Raw genomic sequence first — 23,391 nt, 5'->3', positions numbered from 1 at the left:
AAATATAATAACAAAATTATACAAATTAGTTATGGACTTTACCATAATCCTGTTTAGCTTCCTTTCCTGTTTCTAGGAGGCCTTCATAGTCTATTTATTTTGCTGGCACAGACAAACAAATTGCATGCAAAAGCAGAGGTTTTTCTAATTCTGAAAAAAAGTGCACCCGCTACTGGAAAAGTGCCATATATTGAACAGATAAATTTTCTGTTGGTTATTTATTATTGCTTTCAAAATAAATTGTTGTAATAACAATTGTGACCTTTTTTTAAAAAATTTTCATTCAGGCTAGATGGACTCAGGATAGAAAATGGAAGAGTTAATGTTGTGAACAGAAAAAATGGCAACAAACCAAAGTTCAGTCAGAAAAAAGGGTGAGTTTATAGGATTTGGAAGAGGTAGGGGTAATCCAGAAACTACTTTTCCTGAATTGTGGTGAAGGTGTTTCACATCTCAGTGATGGCTATGATGGCTATGGTATTCAGAGTATACACTCCAAGAAGAGTCATCCATGATAGGCTGAACTTAGTATGGGGAATAAGAATAAACAAGATCCACTGGAAAAGAAAATGACAGTCCACTCCATCATTCTGCCAAGAAAACCAAATGGACACTCGCAACCCATTCAATGTCAATATTATACTAGAAGCTCCTTTGGGTCAACCATGACCTGGATGGCTGACAATCTCCATAGAAGTCAAAGTCAGTTCTGCAATACAACTCAAAAATGATAGAATAGTCTCAACTTGAATGCTAGGCAAACCAATCAGCAATTTGATGATACCACTTCCATCATAGAAGCAGAGGAGCTGGAAGATGGACACATGTATTGTAGCTTGCAATATCTTGCTGATCCAACACCAACACCACCAAAAAAGAGATATGCTAATGTTAGGATATGTAAGAGCTGAGGGAGGAAATAAATACCATCTGAGGTAGTGGGGAAAATGGCTTTTGTTGTATAAAATAAAACAGGATTGTAACTGATAAGAATTCTGTGAAAATAATTTCAATATTTATAACAAATTCTCCAAATTTGTTTTACAAACAACCTAAATATGGCTTTACAAATGCACATTTCTAGATAGGCAAGATGAAATCAAATTGATATCTACAAGCTTCTTCAGTCAGCAAGGACAAAATCTGGCACTGATCGTTGGTGTCAATCACAAATTTGTTTTTGTAAAATCAAATAAATATGTTGTGTGTTTACATGTTAAGCTCTGTAAGCAATAAACTGCTGTTTTTTTGATTAATTAGTATAATATTTGTATATATTGTATTCTATATAATGCTGTTAATTTTTTCTAGTTCACGCCTTTGTGATGTGACTATCAAGTCTAAAGATGGAAAGGAATTCCCATGCCACAAATGTGTGCTCTGTGCCAGACTTGGTAGGTATTAATATAAGGTGGCTTTCTTAGTTTATTAATGGTTGTGGGTCTTTTTAATACATGACAGAATGAAATCTCTCTCCTTTGCAGACTACTTTCACAGCATGCTGAGCAACTCTTGGATTGAGGTGAGTTTGTAGATCCGTTACCAATCCCTTTTTTAAAATTAAAAAAAAAAGGTGCGAACGTATTTATTGGGAGTTATGTGGAGAAAATTATTTTCTTACGAAGTAAATAAAAGTAATGCCAAAGAGGATTATATCCTTTCCAGAAGATAAAAATCATTCAAGAATAAAGCAGTATTTCCTTTTTTGTAAAGATTAAAGAATGTATAGTTACTTCATTTTAATACTTACAATTAGTATTAACTATTAACTGCACTCTAATGAGTATGTATGTATGTATGTATGTATGTATGTATGTATGTATGTATATAAATATATAAAACAATAGGAAGCAGGACCTCGCTCAGTGGGAGGAACTTCGGATATTCAAGGAAAAATAAAATATTAAAAAGCTCATTAATGATAAAACTGTTCATACAGAAGAAAATTAAAATGTCCTCATTGCCTGTCAAAAATGGCCTTAGTAGACTTTAGTAATTTCTTAATAGATAAAGGAGCATTTAAAAAGAATATTCTGGTTGAGAATACTTTTAAAATAATAGGATGAGTTAACTTTCATAAAAATTGTATTTGTGACAACTGTAGCAACAACAACCATTCTTTTCTCATACTGTGCCAGCCAATGCAATTCCAGATGATACCTGGAACTTGGAGCAAGGTCACACTGTTACATATCGTCACATACTCTCTTGTATTCAAGTCCATGTATCTGGTTAAGCCATTAGGCATTCCGTCTGCAGCATTTATTAACCCCCTGATCTCATATCTGAAGATTATTTGCTTCTTTACTCTTGTACTTCATTTATTTCCATTTTACTGTGCTTTCTTTTCTGAATAGAAACACTTGGCTACGTTGTTATTCTCTTGATTGCAATGGAAGAGATTTTTCTATAGGCTTAACTGTTGCACGTTTATTATTTAATTTATCACTCAACTTTCTAAAGTTGCCCAATTCATAAACAGTTCTGGAAGTTAAAACAACATCCAATATAATAAAATATAAAACAGAGATTTTGTGGTTTATTGGCAGTGATAGCAGAGGCAACTGATTTATTACTGTATTTGGCACTTAATTTCCTAGGGCTGTGCCTGAATGCGCATGGCTTGTTGTATTACTAATAGTGTGCATATATTAGTGTTACGTAACAGTAATCCAAGCCCCCTCAATTGCATTGGGGAATTCTTTATGTGGTGTGAATGTTCAATGGTTTTTCTATTCAATCTTAAAAGCATGAAGTCAGAACAAGTGTTTTTCAAATTAGTGTACATTGAAATTGCCAGTGGATGACTAATAGCTATGGAGCATTTAGTAGACTCCCTTACAGTTATTTTCCAAAATGGAGCATTGCCAAAATTTTTGAAATAATTCAGTTATGTCTTCAGGATATTGTGTTTATGTGAGATTTCCCCCCTTGTTTGCATTTGGCTTGAGATTTCAGAATAATTGATGAGGTACTCTATGTACTCTAATTCCCATACAATATGTTGTAAGAAAATAAGAGCATCTATCTATAGTTGCTATCAGAAGTGCATGCCAACCATGCTTTTTAGCTCTATTCTATGCATTAGCTTTCTTCTGGCAACTGATCTCATTGGAAAGATAATTCTGTGAAGCCTCTTTGTCGGATGGGCTTCCATCATCTTTCCGATAAGAGATATATTAAGAAGCACAATTTGTGTAGAAACTGGAGATGGTTAAAAATATTGCTTCTGTTGTACTTCTTATGCTAAAATGTAAGAAGCATTAATCCGATTGTCATGGAAAAAAGCATGCTTTGGATAATAACAATTTTGGGAAAATCCCTCCTGATTTTCAAGAATGAAAACAACCTAATTTCTCATATAACGTATACCAGTATGGGCTACCAACAGACTCGGCAAATAATCTCATTATTTGAAAATCATAAGATACTTATTTCTTAATAGTTATTTTGTATGGGCAGCCTATGTCTTTTGAACTCTGAAGATTTTTAAAAAAAATTCTTACAGCAAAATTGTCCTGGATCATAAAGTGGATTTGTACTCAAAATGTTTGTGTAAACTCTTTTTCATGTAGGCATCATGTTGTTCATCTTTAGAATTGCCGTTCCCATCTGAAATCCTGCAGGTCATCCTGGATTATATTTATGCAGATGAAGCTGTTGCAGTAAATGGTGAGGGCATGAACATCTCTTACCTCACTAGAATAAAAATAAGTAGTGTTAGGAATGAATAGGGAGTGTAGTATCTTTTGAGAAAATTCGTGTTTGCACATAGATAGACATCAGGATAGACATCGGGAGTAGAAATTGGGATTAGAAACTGGGAGTAGCAGGGAATAGACATCGGGAGTAGAAATTGGGAGTAGAAACTGGGAGTAGCAGGGAATAGACATCGGGAGTAAAAAAGAAAGTAGTAGTGACAGTTCCAAACTATGGTATGAAACTCCACTGCAAATAAGGCTAAGATTACATGAGGAAGGAACCCCCTCCTTTAAAATTAGCATCCTAGATTCCCCACAGCAGCTGTTGCAAATAGTAATTCATTTTTAAAAATATGCTTGCAGAAAGGTGAAATGAGGAAGAGAGTAAAAGAGATAATTCATTATGGAAAATGAAACTTTTTGAGGAAAATTTGATATTCCTATCCATTTGGTATAAAGGGTGTTAATATACAACAAGTGGCAGAATGTGATGTTGGTTCAGCTAGCCCATGGACAGTAAAAAGAGTGAGTTGAAAATTTGTTCAAGTTACAATTTTCACTGGTTTCCAGAATCTCAAAATGTGGAATTCATCTGCAATGTTCTGGTGGTGGCAGACCAGCTCCTTATGTTACGGTTAAAAGAAATTTGTGAAGTAGCCATTACAGAAAAATGTGAGTTTTTGTTTCAGGTTGTTGTTGTACTTTCATTTTCTATTAAATTAATGTAGAAGCTTGTATCACAGTGAGCACATGGTCATATTGTTTATTAGACATGGAAAAACAAATCCCATTCTTAAAAAATAAGTGCAGTTACCCAAAGTTTTAAATCTATGCTGCATGAATTCTTGCTGTCAGTGTGATATAATATGCATTTTAGAAAACTCCATAGAACCTTGTGAATACACTGGAATATTGTTATAAAGTTTTCTTGGTATATGGGTCCTCTATGATTGGCACCAGCTGAAAAGTGATCATTTTATTTGTCTGTGTCATGTTCTCCAAATAAATAATTACTATTTATAAATTTCAGTGACTTTAAAGAATGCTGCTGAGCTCCTGGAATTTTCAGCCACATATAATGCTGAACAGCTAAAACAGTCCTGCTTGCAATTCATCGTATTAAACATGGCAGCCATACTTGAAACACGGTAAGAGCAGAGACTTGTTATCTATATGTCTTAATGAATGATTACAGATCCTTTAGTGCCCCCCCCCCCCATTTTTTCCCTATTTGGAAAGCTATATAAATATGCAATAGAAAATTTACACCAGAATCAAACTCTCTAGCGGCAAGATTTTCTTTTGCTTTTTAATTGAAACAGGACAAAAGTACTAAAAATAGGAATAACAGAATTATATTAACTAATAACATAACCCATGTATTTAATGAAATCACCTGCAAGTTGAACATATACCTTCTTCAGGTTTCAATTCCCCCTGCCTTTAAATACTATTTAACCAATTCTATTTACATGTATGAAATGATTTGAAGTCAAAACAATGTTCTGACCTCATATCAGAGCATACACATTCCAAGAATTGTATTTTGAGATTGAAATGAAACATCTCATGTTTCAAATTTTGCTCCAATGAAATGCATTCATTTCAAGGTTTTGTTTTGTTCCAAGTTCAAAAGACCTCTTTTCTCATTTCCGGTCACTTTGGAACTTAAGTCTATTATCTCTATACTCTATGCTTTAAGACACCAAATAAAAAAAAAATTCAGAAGTCAACATGTTGAGCTTTCATTGATTATTACTGGGGCACTGCAGAGTATAATGCCATTACTGAACCACATTTTCATTTGTATTTGTCATAGAGTTCTGGATGTTCTAAGTGATGAAGTTTTGAAAGATCTTTCTACCTCTTATAGAAAAATGGTGAGTTCTGCACTCATAAAATAATATGGTTTTAGTATTAGCAATGTAGCTCTAAAAATAGTATAGCTAGTTGAGCAGCACAACTGATGGTAGTATGGAACACATAGGAACCACACTTGGAATACTGCATTCAGTTTTGGTCACCACGATGTAAAAAAGATGTGGAGACTTTAGAAAGAATGCAGAGAAGAGCAACAAAGATGATTAGGAGACTGGAGGCTAAAACATATGAGGAACGGTTGCAGGAACTGGGATGTCTAATCTCATGAAAAGAAGGACTAGGAGACACAAGATAGCAGTATTCCAATATCTCAGGGGTTGCCACAGAGAAGATGGAGTCAAAGTATTCTCCAAAGCACCTGAGGGTAGAACAAGAAATAATGGGTGGAAACTAATCAAGGAGAGAAGCAACTTAGAACTGAGGAGAAATTTCCTGACAGTTAGAACAATTAATCAGTGGAACAGCTTGCCTCCAGAAGTTGTGAATGCCCCAACACTGACTCCGGTGTTGTGAATGCTCCAATACATGCCTTCAGAAGTTGTGAATGCTCCAACACTGTAAGTCTTTAAGAAGATGTTGGATAGCCATTTGTCTGAAGTGGTGTAGGTTTTCCTGCCTAGGCAGGAGGTTGGACTAGAGGACCTCCAAGGTCCCTTCCAACTCTGCTATTGTAATTAATTGTAAAAGATGCTTGCAATTTCTGTGAAACTTTTTCAACATTTCATTATTTTTCTATAAAACTTTCAGGTTTTAGGTCTAGAAATGCCATGACATTTCAACATTCATGCTTATAAATTTGGTGTTTCTATTAAGAGCTAAAGTATTGTGAGATTTTGGTAAATTGATTTGTAAGTTTTGCCATCCTTGATGTTGTTTATGGATGCCTAGGAGTGAGTGCATCCTGAAAAGATTGGCCATCCCTGATGCTGTTTTTTTTCTCTGCAGAAAAAGTTGGTTTAGAGAATAATTTCGTTCATCTGCTTTTCTTTTTATATTGCATTAAATTCCTATGGCACCAAAGAACAATGTTGTATTTTGTATAATATAAGTAAAAATGCATGAACAACATTTTCTACTTTTTTGATAAAGAAGGCTAACGTATGACTTTTTAATATATTTTATATATTGCTCCTCGAGATTCATTCATGCACTATATAACACTGTTAGAACATTGTAGCACTTTTTAAACCATACATTTTTTCCAGAATCTCACCAGCCTAACACCTTTTAAAAATACGAATTTGGTGCTTTTCTCTCCCACCCCCCATTGTCAAATTAAAAAATATTTTGTAATGTTGCAGATTCCTGCTATGGAGCGCAGATTAATTACTCCGTATCAAGACGGTCCTGATATTAGTTCTTTGGAGCCTGAGGAAGGAGAAATCTTTGTCTTCTTAAAAGAGGAGCGGAGTACAGAGCAAGCTTTGCAGTGAGAATTTTTTTCTTCTGATATAAGTAATAGGCTTGAATGAAGCTCTTCAATCTTCCAATTGAGTCTACAGTGAAGTAGCGTTTAAGTGCAGCTCCACATCTGATTCTGAATGTTATAAGAGAGTCTCAGAGATATCTTGGGGCTGCTGCTACATTGGTCTGCAGTCTTGCAAATGTATAAAACCATTTATGCTGAAATGCAATGTCTGAGCAAAGTAGCCCACTTTGACATTTAGATTGCAGAATTTTGAGTCCTGTTTCACTCCAGAGAAGCATTGACACTTCATGTAGCTCCAATATTTAAGAAACAGTCTACTTTGGAATGGAATTAAATATCCTTTAATAGAAGAAGAAGAAGAGAAAAGCTTAGGCAACTTCAGTGTTCAGGAGTTGAGCCTAGTCAGCCTGTATAATGAGTGGTAAGCCTACTTCAGTGTTATAGTACAAGGTAAATTGCAAAGTACTGAAAGAACCTTGGAATAGAATAAATTAAACATGTCAAGCTTTTCTAAATTGGGCTAGAAAACCATTGATCTTGAATTTGGAGAAATTTTAATCTGGGAGGCTGTAGTAAAAGGGAAGGACATTTTAAATCAGTGTTTTCTGAAGGTGGCAACTTTAAGATGTGTGATGCATCTGGCTTGGAAATTCTGGGAGTTGCAGAACACACATCATAAAGTAGCCAAGTTTGAATAATGCTGAATAATAATGTTTTAGGTCTTTCCAGATCAAGGATCGCAACCTTTGATGGCTGGGGCTGTCTACCTCAGTTGATGGGGCAGTGCAGAAAATGAGTGGAATTCTTCCCTATAGAGGTGTATTTTACACTGAGTTTTTTCTGTGTTAAGGGGAATTACTACAATTGTTATGTGTTTCCTTTCTCAATATAATGGGAAACCTTGCCACTGAATTTCAATGTATTGTCTGAAAAAGAATTAGGAGTCTGCCTGTTATCTAGCGATTACAGGGTACCAATGATCACGGTAATTACTTTGAAGGAATTAGTGAGATGGAAATCAATATTGGTTTTGTTTTGTTTTTTAATTAGAGAAGCACTCCTCAAGAAAGCTAAAGCAAAGGCTAAAAAGAAACCTCGAAGACGTTCTGACAGTTCAGGAGGGTATAATCTGTCAGATATTATCCAGAACCCACCGACTACAGGTTAGTGGCAAAAAGCAGGGCTAATCTATTTTTTTAAGAATGACCTCCATAATGGCATGATTATAATGTATGCACTAACACATGGCTTATAATGGCTGATTTTTTAAATAGTGCCAGAATTAACTTAGAGATTTGATGTATCCCAAGGTTCAATTACTTCATAAATGAAGAGTATTGTGTGCTAGGTTTGTAGAAAGGGTTTGTAAGAGATGTTTCACAATGCACAATAGCATTAACGAAGCAGCTCTCTTTGAATCATAGGAGCTATGTCCTTTTAACATCTTGTGTAGCGGCTTTGGAAGCTGGCTCTGCATATGTGTGCATGCACAGCCACTTTACTTTGTTGATAATTCCAGAGAATTGGAGACAATTTTTTAGAGCACCAGAGAAAGATGCCATTGTTTTAATTACCTGAAGCAAGGTTCCTGTCAACTTTTTAAAATATATCTTCCCCTTATTTTCATTCAAGGAGGTAAAAAATTTTTTAAAGGGGGGGGGGTGTAGCTAACGGAAATTAATACATATCCAACAACCACAGTGCCTTTTTTCTTATAATGTTATGCACAAGAGTGTATGCTAGTAGTACATGGAGAGATCACATAAAAGGAGAATGTAAAATGAAAAAGACTACAATACCTTGTGAAATTTAAAGATTGAAGTTTCTTTTCTGTAAAGTTGGTCAAAATACTGGGAGGTGGCTGCAGTTTGCAGATATCTCAGTAAAAAGAGAAAATAAGAATGATATAGTCATCTGAAAAATTACAATATAAATATCCAAACACATAAGAACTGCATGATATTATTTAGTAACCATGTTACAGGTGCATGTACACATTCTTCCTCTTAGTGTTTAGATTGGTTTATTTCCAATCTGAATGCATTACTCTAGTTATAATGCTTGCTTATTAAGACAAGACTTATTAAGATATAAGCCTGCTGATTAAACATACAGCCCAAGAAATGGTGAATATAGATTTGAACTCCAGAAGTTTTCAATCTTCAATGTTTGACTTCATTCAGGGTTTAAACTGGAAACCATTTTGAAGTAATATTTTATTTAGTTATTAAATTTATATGCTGCTCATCTCACTATCCAAAGTGACCATGACCAGCTACTTCCAGCCTCATTGATCTTAATGGTTACATCATGCATAAGCATAAAATTCCCTTGTTGACAACAGCAAAGACCTAAAAAAGCCACCATTTTCCCAGTAAAATCTACCCTTATTTTTTAAGAAGGGTTTAAAAAAAAACACATTTCCTTAATTAAACAATGATTGATTAATTAATCATAATTAATAAATTTATTTTTAATAATTTATTTAATTAAAATGGCTGTAATAGTATTTCAGTCAGAAAGAATTAGCTTATACTGAGTTAAATTGATTAGCATTTCAGAGTTCCCTGTAACAAAAAGTACATTTAGAGTCCTTCACATAACAGATTACTCACTTTCATCATCTCATTTTGGTTATAGCTTTATAGTAACATTTCAAAGTAACATTTTTGAATTGTGTGAAATTAAGACTATTAAATGTGATGTATAAAAATAGTGATTGTAAAAATAATATTGATCTATTGCTTTGCTACATTTCTGAATTGAGTATTAAATGGGTTGTAGCCCTCCTAATCAACACCTAGCCTCTTATTACTAAAGGAAAATTAAAAGGAAGATTGTGGTTAGATTTTCCAAATGATAAATGTATTTTGTTTACAAGAAAATATACAAATCTGATTCTTTTTCATGCAAGCAGCTTATATACACATCACTGAGGCATGCAATCTTGAACTGAAAATTTGAAACAAGTGTTTCAACTACTCTGAAATCATTCCATGCTTGAAGCAATGCTGTTTCAAAATGTTTCCTCAAAATGACTGAAATAGTGTAATCTGTGTTTAAGAGGTTTTCTATTCCAACTGCCCGCACCAAACCGCTGCTATCTTATTCCCCAGAAATGACAGTGGGAAACAGTGGGAGTCTCGAGAATTATGCATAAAAGAACGAATACTGAAGGCTGCTGCTGCATGCTTGAAACAGAGGATTTGGGGCAATCCCTTTCTCTGTGAACTCAAACAGGCAGTCTTAACTACTAGAGGAGTCGTTCTGGATCTCAGCAACTTGATCTATGGCTTTCAATCCCCAGCTGAAAAGGGAATTCTGGGAATTGAATCCACACATTTTAAAAATTGGTGAGATTCAGGAACATTGTCGTACAGCATAGCGATCCAGTCTCCAGATAACAGAATGCAGTATCAGTAGTTTTGCTTCCCTGGGCGCATTTCTGATCTGTCCTAAGATGATTGTGTGTGCGTTTTTTTTTTGCCCACTCCAGTTCATGCAGGAATACTGAAACTGGATAAAACTAATTCTATTGAATCCCTGCCTGAAATGCTGACATCTGATTCTGAAGGCAGTTCTGTGGGAGTGAACAGTCCCCGAGATTTGCAGTCTCCTGATTTCACAGCAGGTCTCCCTGCAGATAAAATTGAGGTTTGTGTTTTCTAAGTATTTTTACTTAATACTGATATATTAAGTACAGCATAAAATTTAATAAGCTTTTTAGAGACAGAATAAACGGTACCCAGTGGTTAAATGACTTAAGGGAAGAAGTGTTCTTATCTAAAGTGCCATGTCTGTCAATTGGACTTTGGTGGTTTATGTGTATTTCATTTATCTGGGGCTGTTTCCTGAATTCTGCATATGTTAACCCTCTACTCTAGATTGTGGCTTTGTAATCCGCACAATATTATACTGCATAAAATTAGTGTTTTGTTTAGTGCAGAATAATTTACAGGGAGTCCTTGACCATTCATTCAGGGAGTCCTTGACCATTCATAATTTACAGGGAGTCCTCTGACCATTCATTCAGCAACCATTGAAATTTTGAAGGCGCTAAAAAATGGACATACAACATGTGCCCAAAAATCACATGTGGTTATGTGATTGAAATGTAAGGGCACTTGGCAGCTCACCCGCACTTAAACTGTAGCCACATTCCAATTCCCCCAACTGCCTATCTTGCCCCCCCCCCCCGCCCATATCTCTGCCTTTGGGCCACTCTGATCATGTGGCTCTTGGGCTGCTTGCCACACCCTGGGAAGCCGCAGCTGACACAACTCAATCCTAGTCTCAGTCACTTTTGCCACTATTCCCTCTTGAGACCCCTCCTGCCCTGCACTCCAGTGCCACAAATCACCTTTGTCATTTCATGGCTGCCATTACGGACAAGGTGTATCTGGCCTGGCAGCTGGGATGGGCAGGGCTGGGTTCAGTTGCAGAAAAAAAAAGATGGCTGAGTGGCAGCACAGCAAAATTCCCCTTTGCAAAAAACTCCTTGAGTATTGCATGCCAAAACACTCCTTTACAAAAAGCTCAATCAATCAGAATAGAGCTGGAAGGGACCTTTGACGTCTTCTAGTCCAACCCCCTGTACCATTTCAGACAAGTGACTGTCCAGTCTCTTCTTACAAACTTCCAATAATGAAGCACCCAGAACCTCTGAAGGCAAGCTATTCCACTGGTTAATTTTTCTCATTGTTATGAAGTTCCTTCTTAATTCCAGGTTGCTTCTCTCCCTGATTAGTTTCCATCCATTGTTTCTTGTTCTGCCTTCTGGTGCTTTGGAAAATAAGTTGACCCTCTCCTCTTTGTGGCAGCCCCTGAAATATTGGAATACTGCTATCATGTCCCCCCCTCCCCGTCATTCCTTTCTTTAGACTAGCCAAACCCAAATCCTGCAACCGTTCTTCATATGTTTTTGTCTCCAGGCCTTTAATCAGTTAGTTGCTCTTCTTTGCACTTTTTCCAAAGTCTCAACATCTGTTTTATAATGTGGTGACCAAAACTGGATGCAATATTTATGCCAAAACAACCCTCATTTCCAAACTTCTTGGAGAATGAAATCATTAAATTGCTGCAGTTCATGCTTTAATTCTCATGTGCTCCCCAGAATCACTGTCATGACACAGGTAGCCATATAAATTATTTAAAGAGATAAATAAAAATTGAGAAAGTGGCACAAAAAGTCAAGTAAGGTTTGTTCAGGTGATTTCCCAAGATGGAGAATATTAAAAGCACTGTAATGTGACATGAGAACTGGCTTTTTAAAATGAGACAGAGAGAGTAGTTGCCTTTGTAGACTTCAGCCAAAATAGATTGAATATATTATCTGAAAAGTTCATAAGGTTCTTTTTCTACAACAATGTAATGGCAGTATGTTTTGACTACAGGTGAAAGAGAAAATGGGTATTTCAAATACGTTTGTTTCTCCTGCCAACAAAGAGTTAAAAGTCTGTCATGGATCATCAGTGCAAAAACATTCTCTTCCACAGAGTATTCCTAATAACAAAAGCACCTATGTGAGTCCTTCCAACTGGGTTGCCAGCTCTTTTAGGTATACATTTTCTCTTGTGTTTTAGCCTTTGTCAAATTCTGTCCTCTTAGAATAGAATAGAATTTTATTATTTGTATGCCGCCCTTCTCCGGGAGGACTCAGGGTGGCGAACAATTCAAAAGGGGAAAAAGGGGAACATAAAAACGAAATACAAATAGTAAGAGTAAGCAACAGTCGCACAACCATACATGTCGAGAGGGGAGGGAACTCATCACCCCCAGGCCTGCCGGCAAAGCCAGGTTTTGACGGCTTTTCGGAAGGCCTGGAGAGAGGTGAGGGTCCGAATCCCTGCGGGGAGTTCATTCCAGAGGGCTGGAGCTGCCACAGAGAAGGCCCTCCCCTGGGTAATAGCCAGATGGCATTGGCTGGTAGATGGCACCCGGAGGAGGCCAACCCTGTGAGATCTAATGGGTCTGTGGGAGGTAATTGGCAGCAGGCGGTCTCTCAAGTACCCAGATCCAATACCAAGATACTTGCAAGATAGTTCCTTTGTCTGTGGAATGTGAGCTTCCCTTGCCATTAAAATGCAGGGCCTTCATAAAAATGATTTTTGAAGAATCAAATCACCTGACTTTCTGGTTAGTTTGTGGTCATTCTGCTAAAAAAATTGATGTATTTCTGCTTAGGTTGCTAATTTCTGTCTTTCAGTGAGCGCTCTTGCAAGCCTAATTATGTTTGGTTGCAGTTTCAATTTTCCATCTGTAATATTAATTCATGATAGGCTTTAAAAAAAAAAAAACCAGACATCTTACCTAAATTCTATCTTAAATATTTTACTCAGTGTTGTCAGTGGACCTAAAAGTATCCTTGGTGTATATATTTCCTGAAAAATATGTATAAATAAAATGTTCATTCGAAAACATTCTATTTGAGGTTTGCCATAATTGAGGAGGTAGACATAAATTATACATCCGGTTACATATAGAAGTCTACAATGGTGTTTGGCAACTGGAGTCTAAGTAAAAATGGATATCTTAAAAAGTGAACCATTTGTTGTTTCTTATTCAGTCCAGCCAGTCCTCCTGCTGTTGATTTAAGAACTATTATGGAAAGTGAAGAAAATCTACAGAAATGTGAAAGCATGCCAAAAATAAATTCATGGTTAGTAAAAAGGGTGCAATACAATCAATTTCACTGAACTAAAGTCCTAATTTGTTGTGTATCTTTTTTTGAAAAAAACAACTTTGCTAGAATCAATGCTTCTGAAGTTTCAGTTTTGGATTAGAAATTAGTATTAGTAGTGCAGAACTCATGTTGCCCTGCAAACATATATTTCATTTATGTATTCATTTACATGAATACATAATGACAGATTAGGAATATTTCTTTTTAAAACTGCTATTATTCTAATTATGAATTTGGTTAACAGTGGCAAATAATTTTGTAAATTCACAGGATATAAGCCATTAGTTTTTTGACTGATAGTCTTTTGTTACATTCTGTTTGATAAACTTTAGTAAAGTAATTTTACATTTCTGTGTCTAATTTTAGTAGAGCCACTTCCCATGGAAATAAACTTTCTCAGAAGCAAAAGAAATTGATGGCTCTGGCTGCTAAGGATAATAACCCAGAGATTGTGCCCGATGTAGTTGTGTTATCTACAGCTCCCAAAACTACAAAACCAGCGACTGTGTGGTATGAACCTTCTAATTTTTTAAATGTTTACTGCTTATTGAGGTCATTTCAGTTTTGTGTGAGACTCATCTATGGGAGGGGCAATAATTTAATACTAGAGTATTGATTTGAGTGTCAATTTTTTATTCATCTGTGGTATCTCAAAAGTAGGAAATGACGAATCACTACTGGTGGTGTTTTGTGGAAATATTGAGCGATTGTCCAAAGGAAGTACAATTTTTTTTAAAAAGTTTATGATTATACATGGTTCATTGAGTAACTGTATTTATTTTTTGTCTTTAAAGTTTCATTTAAAATAAAAATCTAACTCAGCTTGTTTATCTTTTTGAATCAATAAATAGTATTAGTAAATAAAGTATTCACTGAATATTCCTGAGTACTTAATTAATAGTGAGAAAAAAAGATGTGTACTTAACATGTTGAGATTTGTTGATGTGGTATGACTCCAATTTTTAAAAAGGAGAATGGCGTTTGGCATTGAATTGAGATTTCTGTGCTTGCAATGTATGGCATTCTCTGGAAGTGTTGTTTTGCAGTGAAACAAGACACTTGTCTTGGAAATCCAGCAGGTCTTCTGGCAAGACAATATGCCAGAAGGGTGTGAGACCTTTTTGAATTTTTTTTTTTTTTTGGTTGACATGGAGATTCAGGCTACCTTAAAGCATACTTTTATTTTATTTTTTCTGGCCAAAAATAATATCCAGTTTCACAGTTTTGTGGAATCGGGGATACATATTGATCTTTAAAGATTAGTTAAATAAAATATGTGGAGGTTACTGTTAGAGTGAAACGGGGAAGAAGACTAAGAGAACAAAGACTAATCTTTCCATTTGAAAATGGAAGTATAATTTCCAATTTTTTTTTGTGTATGAACGTAATTTATCTACTGGAGATGTGACTTCTTCCTTCTGGCATGATACCTTTTACTGTTACTTTCCTAAGTGCCAGATGGTCAGGGCTTTTTTTTTCTTCTTCTTCCAGTTAACAGGTTCAGCAGGTTCTCATTTCTGAGTATTGTTTATTTCTCATATTATGCTTAAGACCTTTGGTGGCTTTAACTGAAAAACCTGCTTGTTTGCCTAACTTGCAATACTCATGGTACATCAACGTTGTAAGTGTGTTTCTTCATTTGGAATGTTGAAACTTAATGGGCTGCAGACCACAACATCCCAATTTCTCCAACGCCTGAAAAGAAGAAATACCTTGTTGAGAAGGAGAGCATTTTGTATCTATCAGGGGGAAAAAAACCACAGTGCAATGGTTTTTATGTTGTGACAGTAGAAAGGAAAACTTTATAAGGCTGTGTGTACCTTACAACTTACTTTTGATTTTGGTCGTATGATTTTAGCATAGTTGAACTATATATTTACCAAGCTATATTATGTTCAGTCAGATTACTGATAGAATATTTTATTGGCCAAGTGTGATTGGAGACACAAGGAATTTGTCTACAACATAAGTTCTCAGTCTACATACAAACGACAAAGTATATAATCATAAGATACCAATAACAGAAGTTAGTAGAAAAGATGAGAAGGATAATAGTAATAAAGCCATACTACATGGGTAAAAAATATCCTTAGACATAAAGCAGTGCTATGTTAATTATGTGTTCAGCAGAGTGATGGCACGAAGGGGAAAAAAAAAACCCTGTCTCTGTGTGTAGTTATTTTGGCATGCAGTGTCCTATAGCGGGTGCCCTGAGGGGATCAATAACATCCTTCAATGGATGAAATTATTTTCTGTTTTTAATCAATTCTGTAACATCCCCACCCCCCAAAAGGCCAAACTTATCTTTGATTGAATGATTTCAGAATTTCTAGCAAAAGCAGATTCTTCAATGCATTGTACTGGTTGAACACAGAAGTAGAAGATATGGAAAAGTAATCTTCTAGAACAGCAGTCATGAAGATTCATGTTTCTGAGTGGTTCATTTCACTAACAGAAAAGATAGGTTAGTTGGTAAAAGAATTGCACTAGGATGTCAGTAAATGTTGCATAGTAAGATTTAGTTTATTTTACTTTAGGGCTTCTTCATTGCATTCTGCTTTGCCAAAATCATTCCGAGATCTCCTGTTACAAGAGAAAAAAGTAGTTGGTGCCAATTCTGCTAAAGTGATGGAGAATGTACCAGCACAAAAATGTTTGAGGTAAGAGAACTTCAAATTGCGTTTCCATTTCTGATAAAATACTTTTCTGAGAAACACTGAAGATACATATTCAAGGATAAAAAAAGTCAGTAAAGAAGTATTATTTTATTTTGGTGTACATTCTCTAAAGATGTGGCAGCCAGTTAGTAAATATCTAGCATCATGAGATCACACTGCCAAAATTCAGTGACAAAATAGTCAAATTTCAGAATGGCTTCAGTGTTTTCAAACCTGAAGGGTAAGAGCAGCAGGCTCCTGGGGTGTATTCTACATTCGTTCCAGATCTAATATCCCAAAGGCTGAAATCTTTCTTAATTAGGTCACTATTAATTGGGAAGTTTTAGTGATGGGAATGGGAGGGATTCTCACCTCCAACCCCACTGAAATGATTCAAAATTGGCTTCTGCTACTATCTGTACCTGTTCCTGCATCCCTCTCAAAAGTTGGTGATGGCATCATATCAAAGGAAGGTTAGGAGGCTGCATTATAACCTTCATCCATTGCCCTTGGGTAAATGCAATATGACTGACAGATCATTCTGTTAGGACTGCAGAACATTTTACTTAAAAGCAAATGAATGGAACGTCTGTTATTTTTTTTTCTCCTGATGTGCAGTCTGTTTTTTAAGTCTGGATATATGTCACTCTACCATAACAAAAGATTTTTTTTGCCAATCCCAGTCCCGTCAAAACAAACACCCTGAGCTGAAATAGTGTTCTGTTTTACTTAATCACTGTTTCTCCTTAAAATACTGTTCCTCTGACTCATACTCTATACTAGTGAATCCCAATATTGCAATGGCTGTTTATGTCTTCACAGAAGTGTTGATTGAAACATTTTAGTCCCTGCTGAATAAAGACTATGTGGTCATAACCATTTACTTTGTAGAAGATAGAGTGTTGCATTTATACAAGTTATTTGGACTCTGCGTTCTGAATTTTTGTACCTTAAATAACATTTCTTATTAGCAGTAGCAGTAGATTTAGACATATATACTGCTTCATAGTGCTTTTACAGCCCCCTCTAAGAAGTTTACAGAATCAGCATATTTTCCCCAACAATCTGGGCCCTCGTTTTACTGACCTGGAAGGATGGAAGGCTAAGTAAACCTTGAGCTGGTCAGGATTGAATTGCTCCTATTTGGTAGCATTAGCCTGCAATACTGCATTCTAACCACTGTGTCATCATGGGTTTCTAAAAATTCTTGTACTCATTTTTGTCAGCAGGTACACAAATACCATTGCTCTTGGAGTAGAAAATGAACATTCTTGTGAACCAACGCCATCAGAAAATCAGAAGTAAGTTAAATTTATAGTGCAAATATTTATGTACAAAAGCATCTGTTGTAAAAATGTGATGTTTTGTATTTGTAACTTATCTTGCAGTCCTTGGTTAGCATCACCCTTACGAAACCCGGCTGCAGCATTGCCTATCACATTTGCAGAAATTGTAGAAGAAGAACTTCAGCAAGAAGCTGCTCTTATACGAAGTAGAGAAAAACCTTTAGCTTTGATCCAGGTAAAGAGTAATAAAAGTCAGAATTATGCACTGTACAAATGTCTGTTTCTTGTCTTCTTTTCATCTCTTCATTTGGGATTCCAAGAAACCTTAGTGATGTTTCTAAAAAATGCCATGCAATACAATATTCTTAAGGATTTAGGCTGCAATACGTTTATTTAAACTTCAGTTTTAGCAATTCATACCCAGATTATACTAAATTGTCATGGTTTTTAGTAGCATAACTAGATATAATTGATGGCTGCTTCTCTTCTTGTGTTTTGTTAAAACTTTATGGATTGCCCAAAAACTGTGGAATCCAGAATCCGTAATTGAAAGTAATAAGGTGTGATTTATCCCATTAAACATTTCAGTATAAAGATCTAGTCACTGCCCTGTATGTTTTGCCCTGTGAGTTTTTGCTCTTATTCCAGTTTTTGACAGATTCCTAAGAGTTTCTCCCTTCCTTTCCTCCCTTCTCATTTCAGATTGAAGAACGTGCTATTCAGGATTTGTTAATCCACTACCAAGCAGTTGGCAACCCTGATGAGTTTGTGGTTGTTGAAAGGTCTCCACAGGGGCCAATTGCAGCTCCTATGTGGAATAAGCATTGATGCCCTCACCCTCATTTAAAAAAAAAAAATTCTTCTGTTCATAAATGTGAGGCTATTTGTTGTTTGCATGGATCTGCTGATTCTAAAATAAGAATGAGGATAGTAAGATGTGTTACTGCTTTTCGGTATAGTATCTGTTTTGAAATGTGCAATTTCTTTATCAAATTGCTATACTATATTGTGCTCATTTACCTGATGCTTTTAACCCACTATTTGGAGTTGAAAAATATTACACATGGTTAAACTTAAAGTACGCAGGTCATATATCTCATATAATTAGTTGTCAATAATAAGTACCATATTTTGAATAGCTTTTCCAGTTGGTAGTAATTGATTTCTCATACTCATGTATACTTGTGAAATTAACGGGACTAAAAGTGATCAACCTGAATTTCAGATTATTTAAAAATGCTTTGGTATGGAAAAGGAAGAAAAATAGTGCTGTTACAGAAACGGGTATTTGATGTCTGTATTTTTGTGGATTTATAGTCTTTGGTTTTTTCTGGACAGTGCTCTTAATTCCATGCCTTACGGGAATGCAAGCGCTTACATTGTTATAAGAATGATAGTGTTGATGATGATACTATTTACTGCTAGTACTTCTACTACTACTTCTACTACTATTATTACTATTACTACTTTTTTTTTCTAAAGCTAATTTTCAGATGAGGTCTTGCAAGAAGGATGTACAGAATGGGATCTGATAAATACACATGTTAACTTGAAAAAAATACCTTTCAGGAAGAAGCAAGCTAAGTGTTAAAGCTCGAAAGGAAATCGGACAATTTACTTAAGTGTTTCTCAGTCTCGATAACTTTTAGATGTTTGGGCTTCAGTTCCCACAGTTACCAAGCCAGCACAGGGAATTCTGGGAGTTGAAGTCCGCACATCTTAAAAGTTGCTGATATCGATCAGCACTGTGTTGGATGTATACGTATAATATCGAATACTGGGTCTTCAAAGCCCTGATTGTGGTTGGTTTTTTGTTATTCAAAAGCCTTTCTGCAAAGTCTAAAAAATGATGTAAATTATGGCTGAAGTTGGAAAAAGGGTAGGATGATTTCTTTCCATTATTTCAGATTCTTCCATAGTAACCTGTGGCCAAGTGGACTTCCCCTCCTGACCACTAATGGTCCTTGGAAGAAATCATCTTTATCCATAATCATGTAATTCTGTCTAATGATGTGTGTGTGATTGAACCATAAAAATAACTCTGTCAACAGAGCTGCAATAAAGAGCGAAGAGCAAGTTCCAACAGGCAATCTCAAAACAGCAGTTCTTATCTTCTGTGCCAGTGTCAGAAATTTTCAGTGTGTTCATTGTACTTATGCAGGATCAAGCAAAATGGGTACAAAATGAATTTAATTTCGTTTGCATTTGCAATTAAATAATCAACCCCAAGAGTAGGACTGGAGAAGCTCTTGAATGCTCTTCTCAAGGCGATGTTTTTCCACAGACTACTCCTTCACCAGATGTCTTCACAAATAATGGCTTCAGCACTCATCTTTCTACAGAAATCCCCTTTTTTGGGTGTAAAAAAGAAAACGTTCATGCTAGATGCACTTACCAGATTGCTTATAAAAACTGTTTTGACATTATTCTTTCTTCTAAGTAGGCCATTTTTCTCATCTAGTATAATTTTTTTCCTTAGATTTCGTTTTTTTTTTTTTAAATCATGTTCAGTTAAAAGGTACACCTTTTAAATAATTCTGTGGTATACCCGGGTGAACTTAAATGGGGCAGATTGGAAACAGTTGTTTTGGCCCAAAAAGCAGCTCAAAAACATTTTCTGATGCTGAGCTTCTGACAGTTCAAGCTCTGAGTTATAGCAGTGTCAAAACACTTCAGCTGATGTTGAAATGACTATTTTAAACTTAAAATGGGACATTTCAGATCTGAATTATTTTGGACACCACTAGGGTGTAGTAGTGACATATTCTTATTCATCATAACTTTCATTAATTTTCACACTTCCTTTCCGACATAATAAACTGTAGTTCAATTGTGCAGTATGGTGATAACTGTCTTTAAAAAAAAAGGTTTCTCATCCCAAAGTGCAAAATTAACAGTTAGACCTTTGAGTAATTTTAAAATCATGAATAAATACTTTGGGTTCAGAGTTAATCACTAGATTTCTAAGCACCATGGAGCTCAGCGTAATGATTACAAAGTGAATTGCAGCTTTATCATTATTAAACCACTCTGTCTAAGGGTACACAAGTGAGTAAATATCATTTCAAGATAAAACATAAAGCATGTTTTTTTTTTACAATGATTGTAAAAGCTCCTTACAAATACAGGAATTGCAAGGCATACTTTCCAAGATAATCTGTAAGTAATTTAAATACTTATTCCAAAACTTCTCATTAAATCCAGGACTCCCTAAGAATGATTCTAGATGCATTAATTATTTTCCCTATCAATTGGACAATTAAGTTGCCTTTAGTAGCCAATAATACCTTAAAATTACTGTCAGCCTTTTTTCAGCATAAAAACCTCAACACTTTTATTTCAGAAAATGCCCAATTGTAATTTTTCTGATTGTCACAGGATTCGCTATGAAAGCACTTTCACGGAAAAAATAATGGCAACCCTGCTATCCTCTTCCTTGAAAGAAGTATCCACTTTTGCATATCCACTCCATCAGCCAAATAAAGTACATTGACTGTATAGAGCACAGGTGTCAAACCTGCAGTGTCATGTTACCATCACAGGACGTATTGCGACATTTTTTTCCCTTTGCATTGCTAGGGTGGGTGTGGCCCTGCGCATGACGCATCCTGCCCTCACCGACTATCAGTTTGAAACCCCTGGTATAGAGCCATTGGCCCTTTTTGAAAGTCTTCATATAAAGCCAAAAGTATCCTCTGAGAAAGCTATAAATGTAACATTTCATAGTTGAGGAAAAAAATATATTTTTCAAGCTGTAGCAGAAAGTACTAAAGCTGAATCTACACCAAATTGTAGAAACCTTTTTCTAACGCTACATTTAATCATTTAATGAGAAAACAAAGAATTTCAACAACTCTAGAATTGTGCTGCAGCATAACAAATTTGACAAAAATGAAGGGGGTCCGAATACTTTTATAAGAGCCGAGGTGGTGCAGTGGTTAAATGCAGCACTGCAGGCTACTTCAGCTGACTGCAGTTCTGCAGTTCGGCTGTTCAAATCTCACCGGCTCAGGGTTGACTCAGGCTTCCATCCTTCCGAGGTGGGTAAAATGAGGACCCGGATTGTTGTTGGGGGCAATATGCTGACTCTGTAAACCGCTTAGAGAGGGCTGAAAGCCCTATGAAGCGGTATATAAGTCTAACTGCTATTGCTATTGCTTTCTGAATGCACTATATTTGTCAAATTTATATAGCTACCCATCTTCACAAGTAACTTGATATCAAGTGTTCTTGCAAAAGTCATTTTCTGCAATGGAATAACTGACATGTTTATTCTGTGAAGCACAGACAAAATAGGATTTTAAAATATGGACATCAGATGGAAAAATCTACTAAAATAATACATGAAAAGTAGGAAATACAGTACAAGGATCACAAAATGAAATACAGAGATTAGAGTAAAACTCTGTGTGCTTTCAAAATGTATTGTGGAAGATTGATGATCCCTGCAGACCAGATTGAGAAGAGGGTGGTGCTGCCCAGGAATGAGCAGAGGTCCTGTCAGTCACGTTGAATTGCATCACAGTACACAAGCAGTTTGGGCTTGCGATTAATTTTACAAGGTAATCCTGAAGAAATAAGAGTGTTCTGTGTATGTACTGCTCAGATTCATAAATGAATAAATCTTAAAAATTGCCCCCACACAAATGCTTTTTTTAAAAAGAAACTTGCCAAAGAAAGCATGTTTTAAAATGTCAGCAAAATCGAAATAAAGATGCAGATCCTTCAGACAGAAGCTATCCTCGTTCTCAAGATTCGGAGCATAATTGTTAACGTGCTCATATTATACTTTGATATTAAAAATGCAAGGAGCTGCAAGATTGCTATGCATTTGTTGATTATGTGGCTTAGATATATGTTTATAATGAAAAAAAAGTATCTCTGAAGATTACAGTGGATTTCCACATCATCTGACATCCTGTCTGAAACTGTTAAGACCATCTCACATGGAGCCATTTGAGGGATCTGGGAAAAGGAAGAAGAATTGGTTCTGCCAATAGACTGATGCTCTGGATTACAAAGAAATCTGTTTTGCACCATTTAAAGCATTAGGTGGTACTTGTAAATAGTTCCAATTTTCTCAGTGATTGAAGTTTACTGCATTTCTTTTTTTTGAAGTCTTACCAAAATTTTTATACATTTCTGTTCTTGCCATTACAATGTTCTTTTGGAAATGAGCCTGTCGCAGTTTCTTTATAGAGTTCCAAATTCATTAAAAAAAAAAAAGACATACCGAGTTGAAAATAAATCATTAAAATCAGGATAAGCAGCACAAAAGAATATTCCCAGCTGTGCATGCCAACTTAGATCCCCCCATTGTTTTAGTAATATCTATAGGGCATGCAAGAATAGAAATCTCTAGGGTGCACAAAATTACTTAGTCTTTGCATTTGTTATAGTTATATAAATTCTAAAAACTGAACAGTCCGCTTTTTGATAGTAATGGACTTTTATCACTGCTGACATTACCACAAATATCCCACTGTTTGAAATAAACATAATATGATAGGTTTATAATTGATATCTTATTAGCCATCATTTCAAAGAGATGTGTGTATCAGATTTTAACCACAATAACGGTGTTTTTTTAATCCTTCCCATGCATTCTTGAATATTATTAAATATGAGACAGGACAAAATAAAAGCATTATTTCCAATGTTGTAGTTCTGTTCAAAAGCACGTCTAAGTTTTCCATCATTACAATTAAAAGATGTATTATTTTTGGTATGTTTAATGTTGTATGTATCATAGCTT

The 23,391-nt window shown here is 35.6% G+C and overlaps 1 protein-coding gene across 2 annotated transcripts in view; it reads left to right on the top strand.

Annotated features, from left to right (window-relative positions):
• The window catches only part of IBTK (inhibitor of Bruton tyrosine kinase), a 41,850-nt gene extending 21,379 nt beyond the window's left edge, over window positions 1-20,471 (top strand). The window contains exons 13-29 of one of the 2 annotated variants that reach the window (XM_032215011.1): window positions 288-374; window positions 1,312-1,394; window positions 1,485-1,522; window positions 3,576-3,672; window positions 4,272-4,373; window positions 4,732-4,849; window positions 5,521-5,581; window positions 6,884-7,011; window positions 8,062-8,174; window positions 10,508-10,665; window positions 12,405-12,568; window positions 13,577-13,669; window positions 14,060-14,203; window positions 16,231-16,353; window positions 17,580-17,651; window positions 17,739-17,871; window positions 18,339-20,471. In XM_032215011.1, the coding sequence (XP_032070902.1) occupies window positions 288-374; window positions 1,312-1,394; window positions 1,485-1,522; window positions 3,576-3,672; window positions 4,272-4,373; window positions 4,732-4,849; window positions 5,521-5,581; window positions 6,884-7,011; window positions 8,062-8,174; window positions 10,508-10,665; window positions 12,405-12,568; window positions 13,577-13,669; window positions 14,060-14,203; window positions 16,231-16,353; window positions 17,580-17,651; window positions 17,739-17,871; window positions 18,339-18,464 (1,840 nt within the window). In that variant the 3' untranslated portion in view covers window positions 18,465-20,471. Of the gene's footprint in view, window positions 1-287; window positions 375-1,311; window positions 1,395-1,484; window positions 1,523-3,575; window positions 3,673-4,271; window positions 4,374-4,731; window positions 4,850-5,520; window positions 5,582-6,883; window positions 7,012-8,061; window positions 8,175-10,507; window positions 10,666-12,404; window positions 12,569-13,576; window positions 13,670-14,059; window positions 14,204-16,230; window positions 16,354-17,576; window positions 17,652-17,738; window positions 17,872-18,338 lie in introns of both variants that reach the window. The other variant, XM_032215010.1, reaches the window with a different exon arrangement.
• Window positions 20,472-23,391: the final 2,920 nt, after the last annotated feature.

Source organism: Thamnophis elegans, chromosome 4, assembly GCF_009769535.1.
Source record: "Thamnophis elegans isolate rThaEle1 chromosome 4, rThaEle1.pri, whole genome shotgun sequence".
Lineage (NCBI taxonomy): Eukaryota > Metazoa > Chordata > Lepidosauria > Squamata > Colubridae > Thamnophis > Thamnophis elegans.
This window is presented reverse-complemented; position numbering and strand designations above follow the sequence as displayed.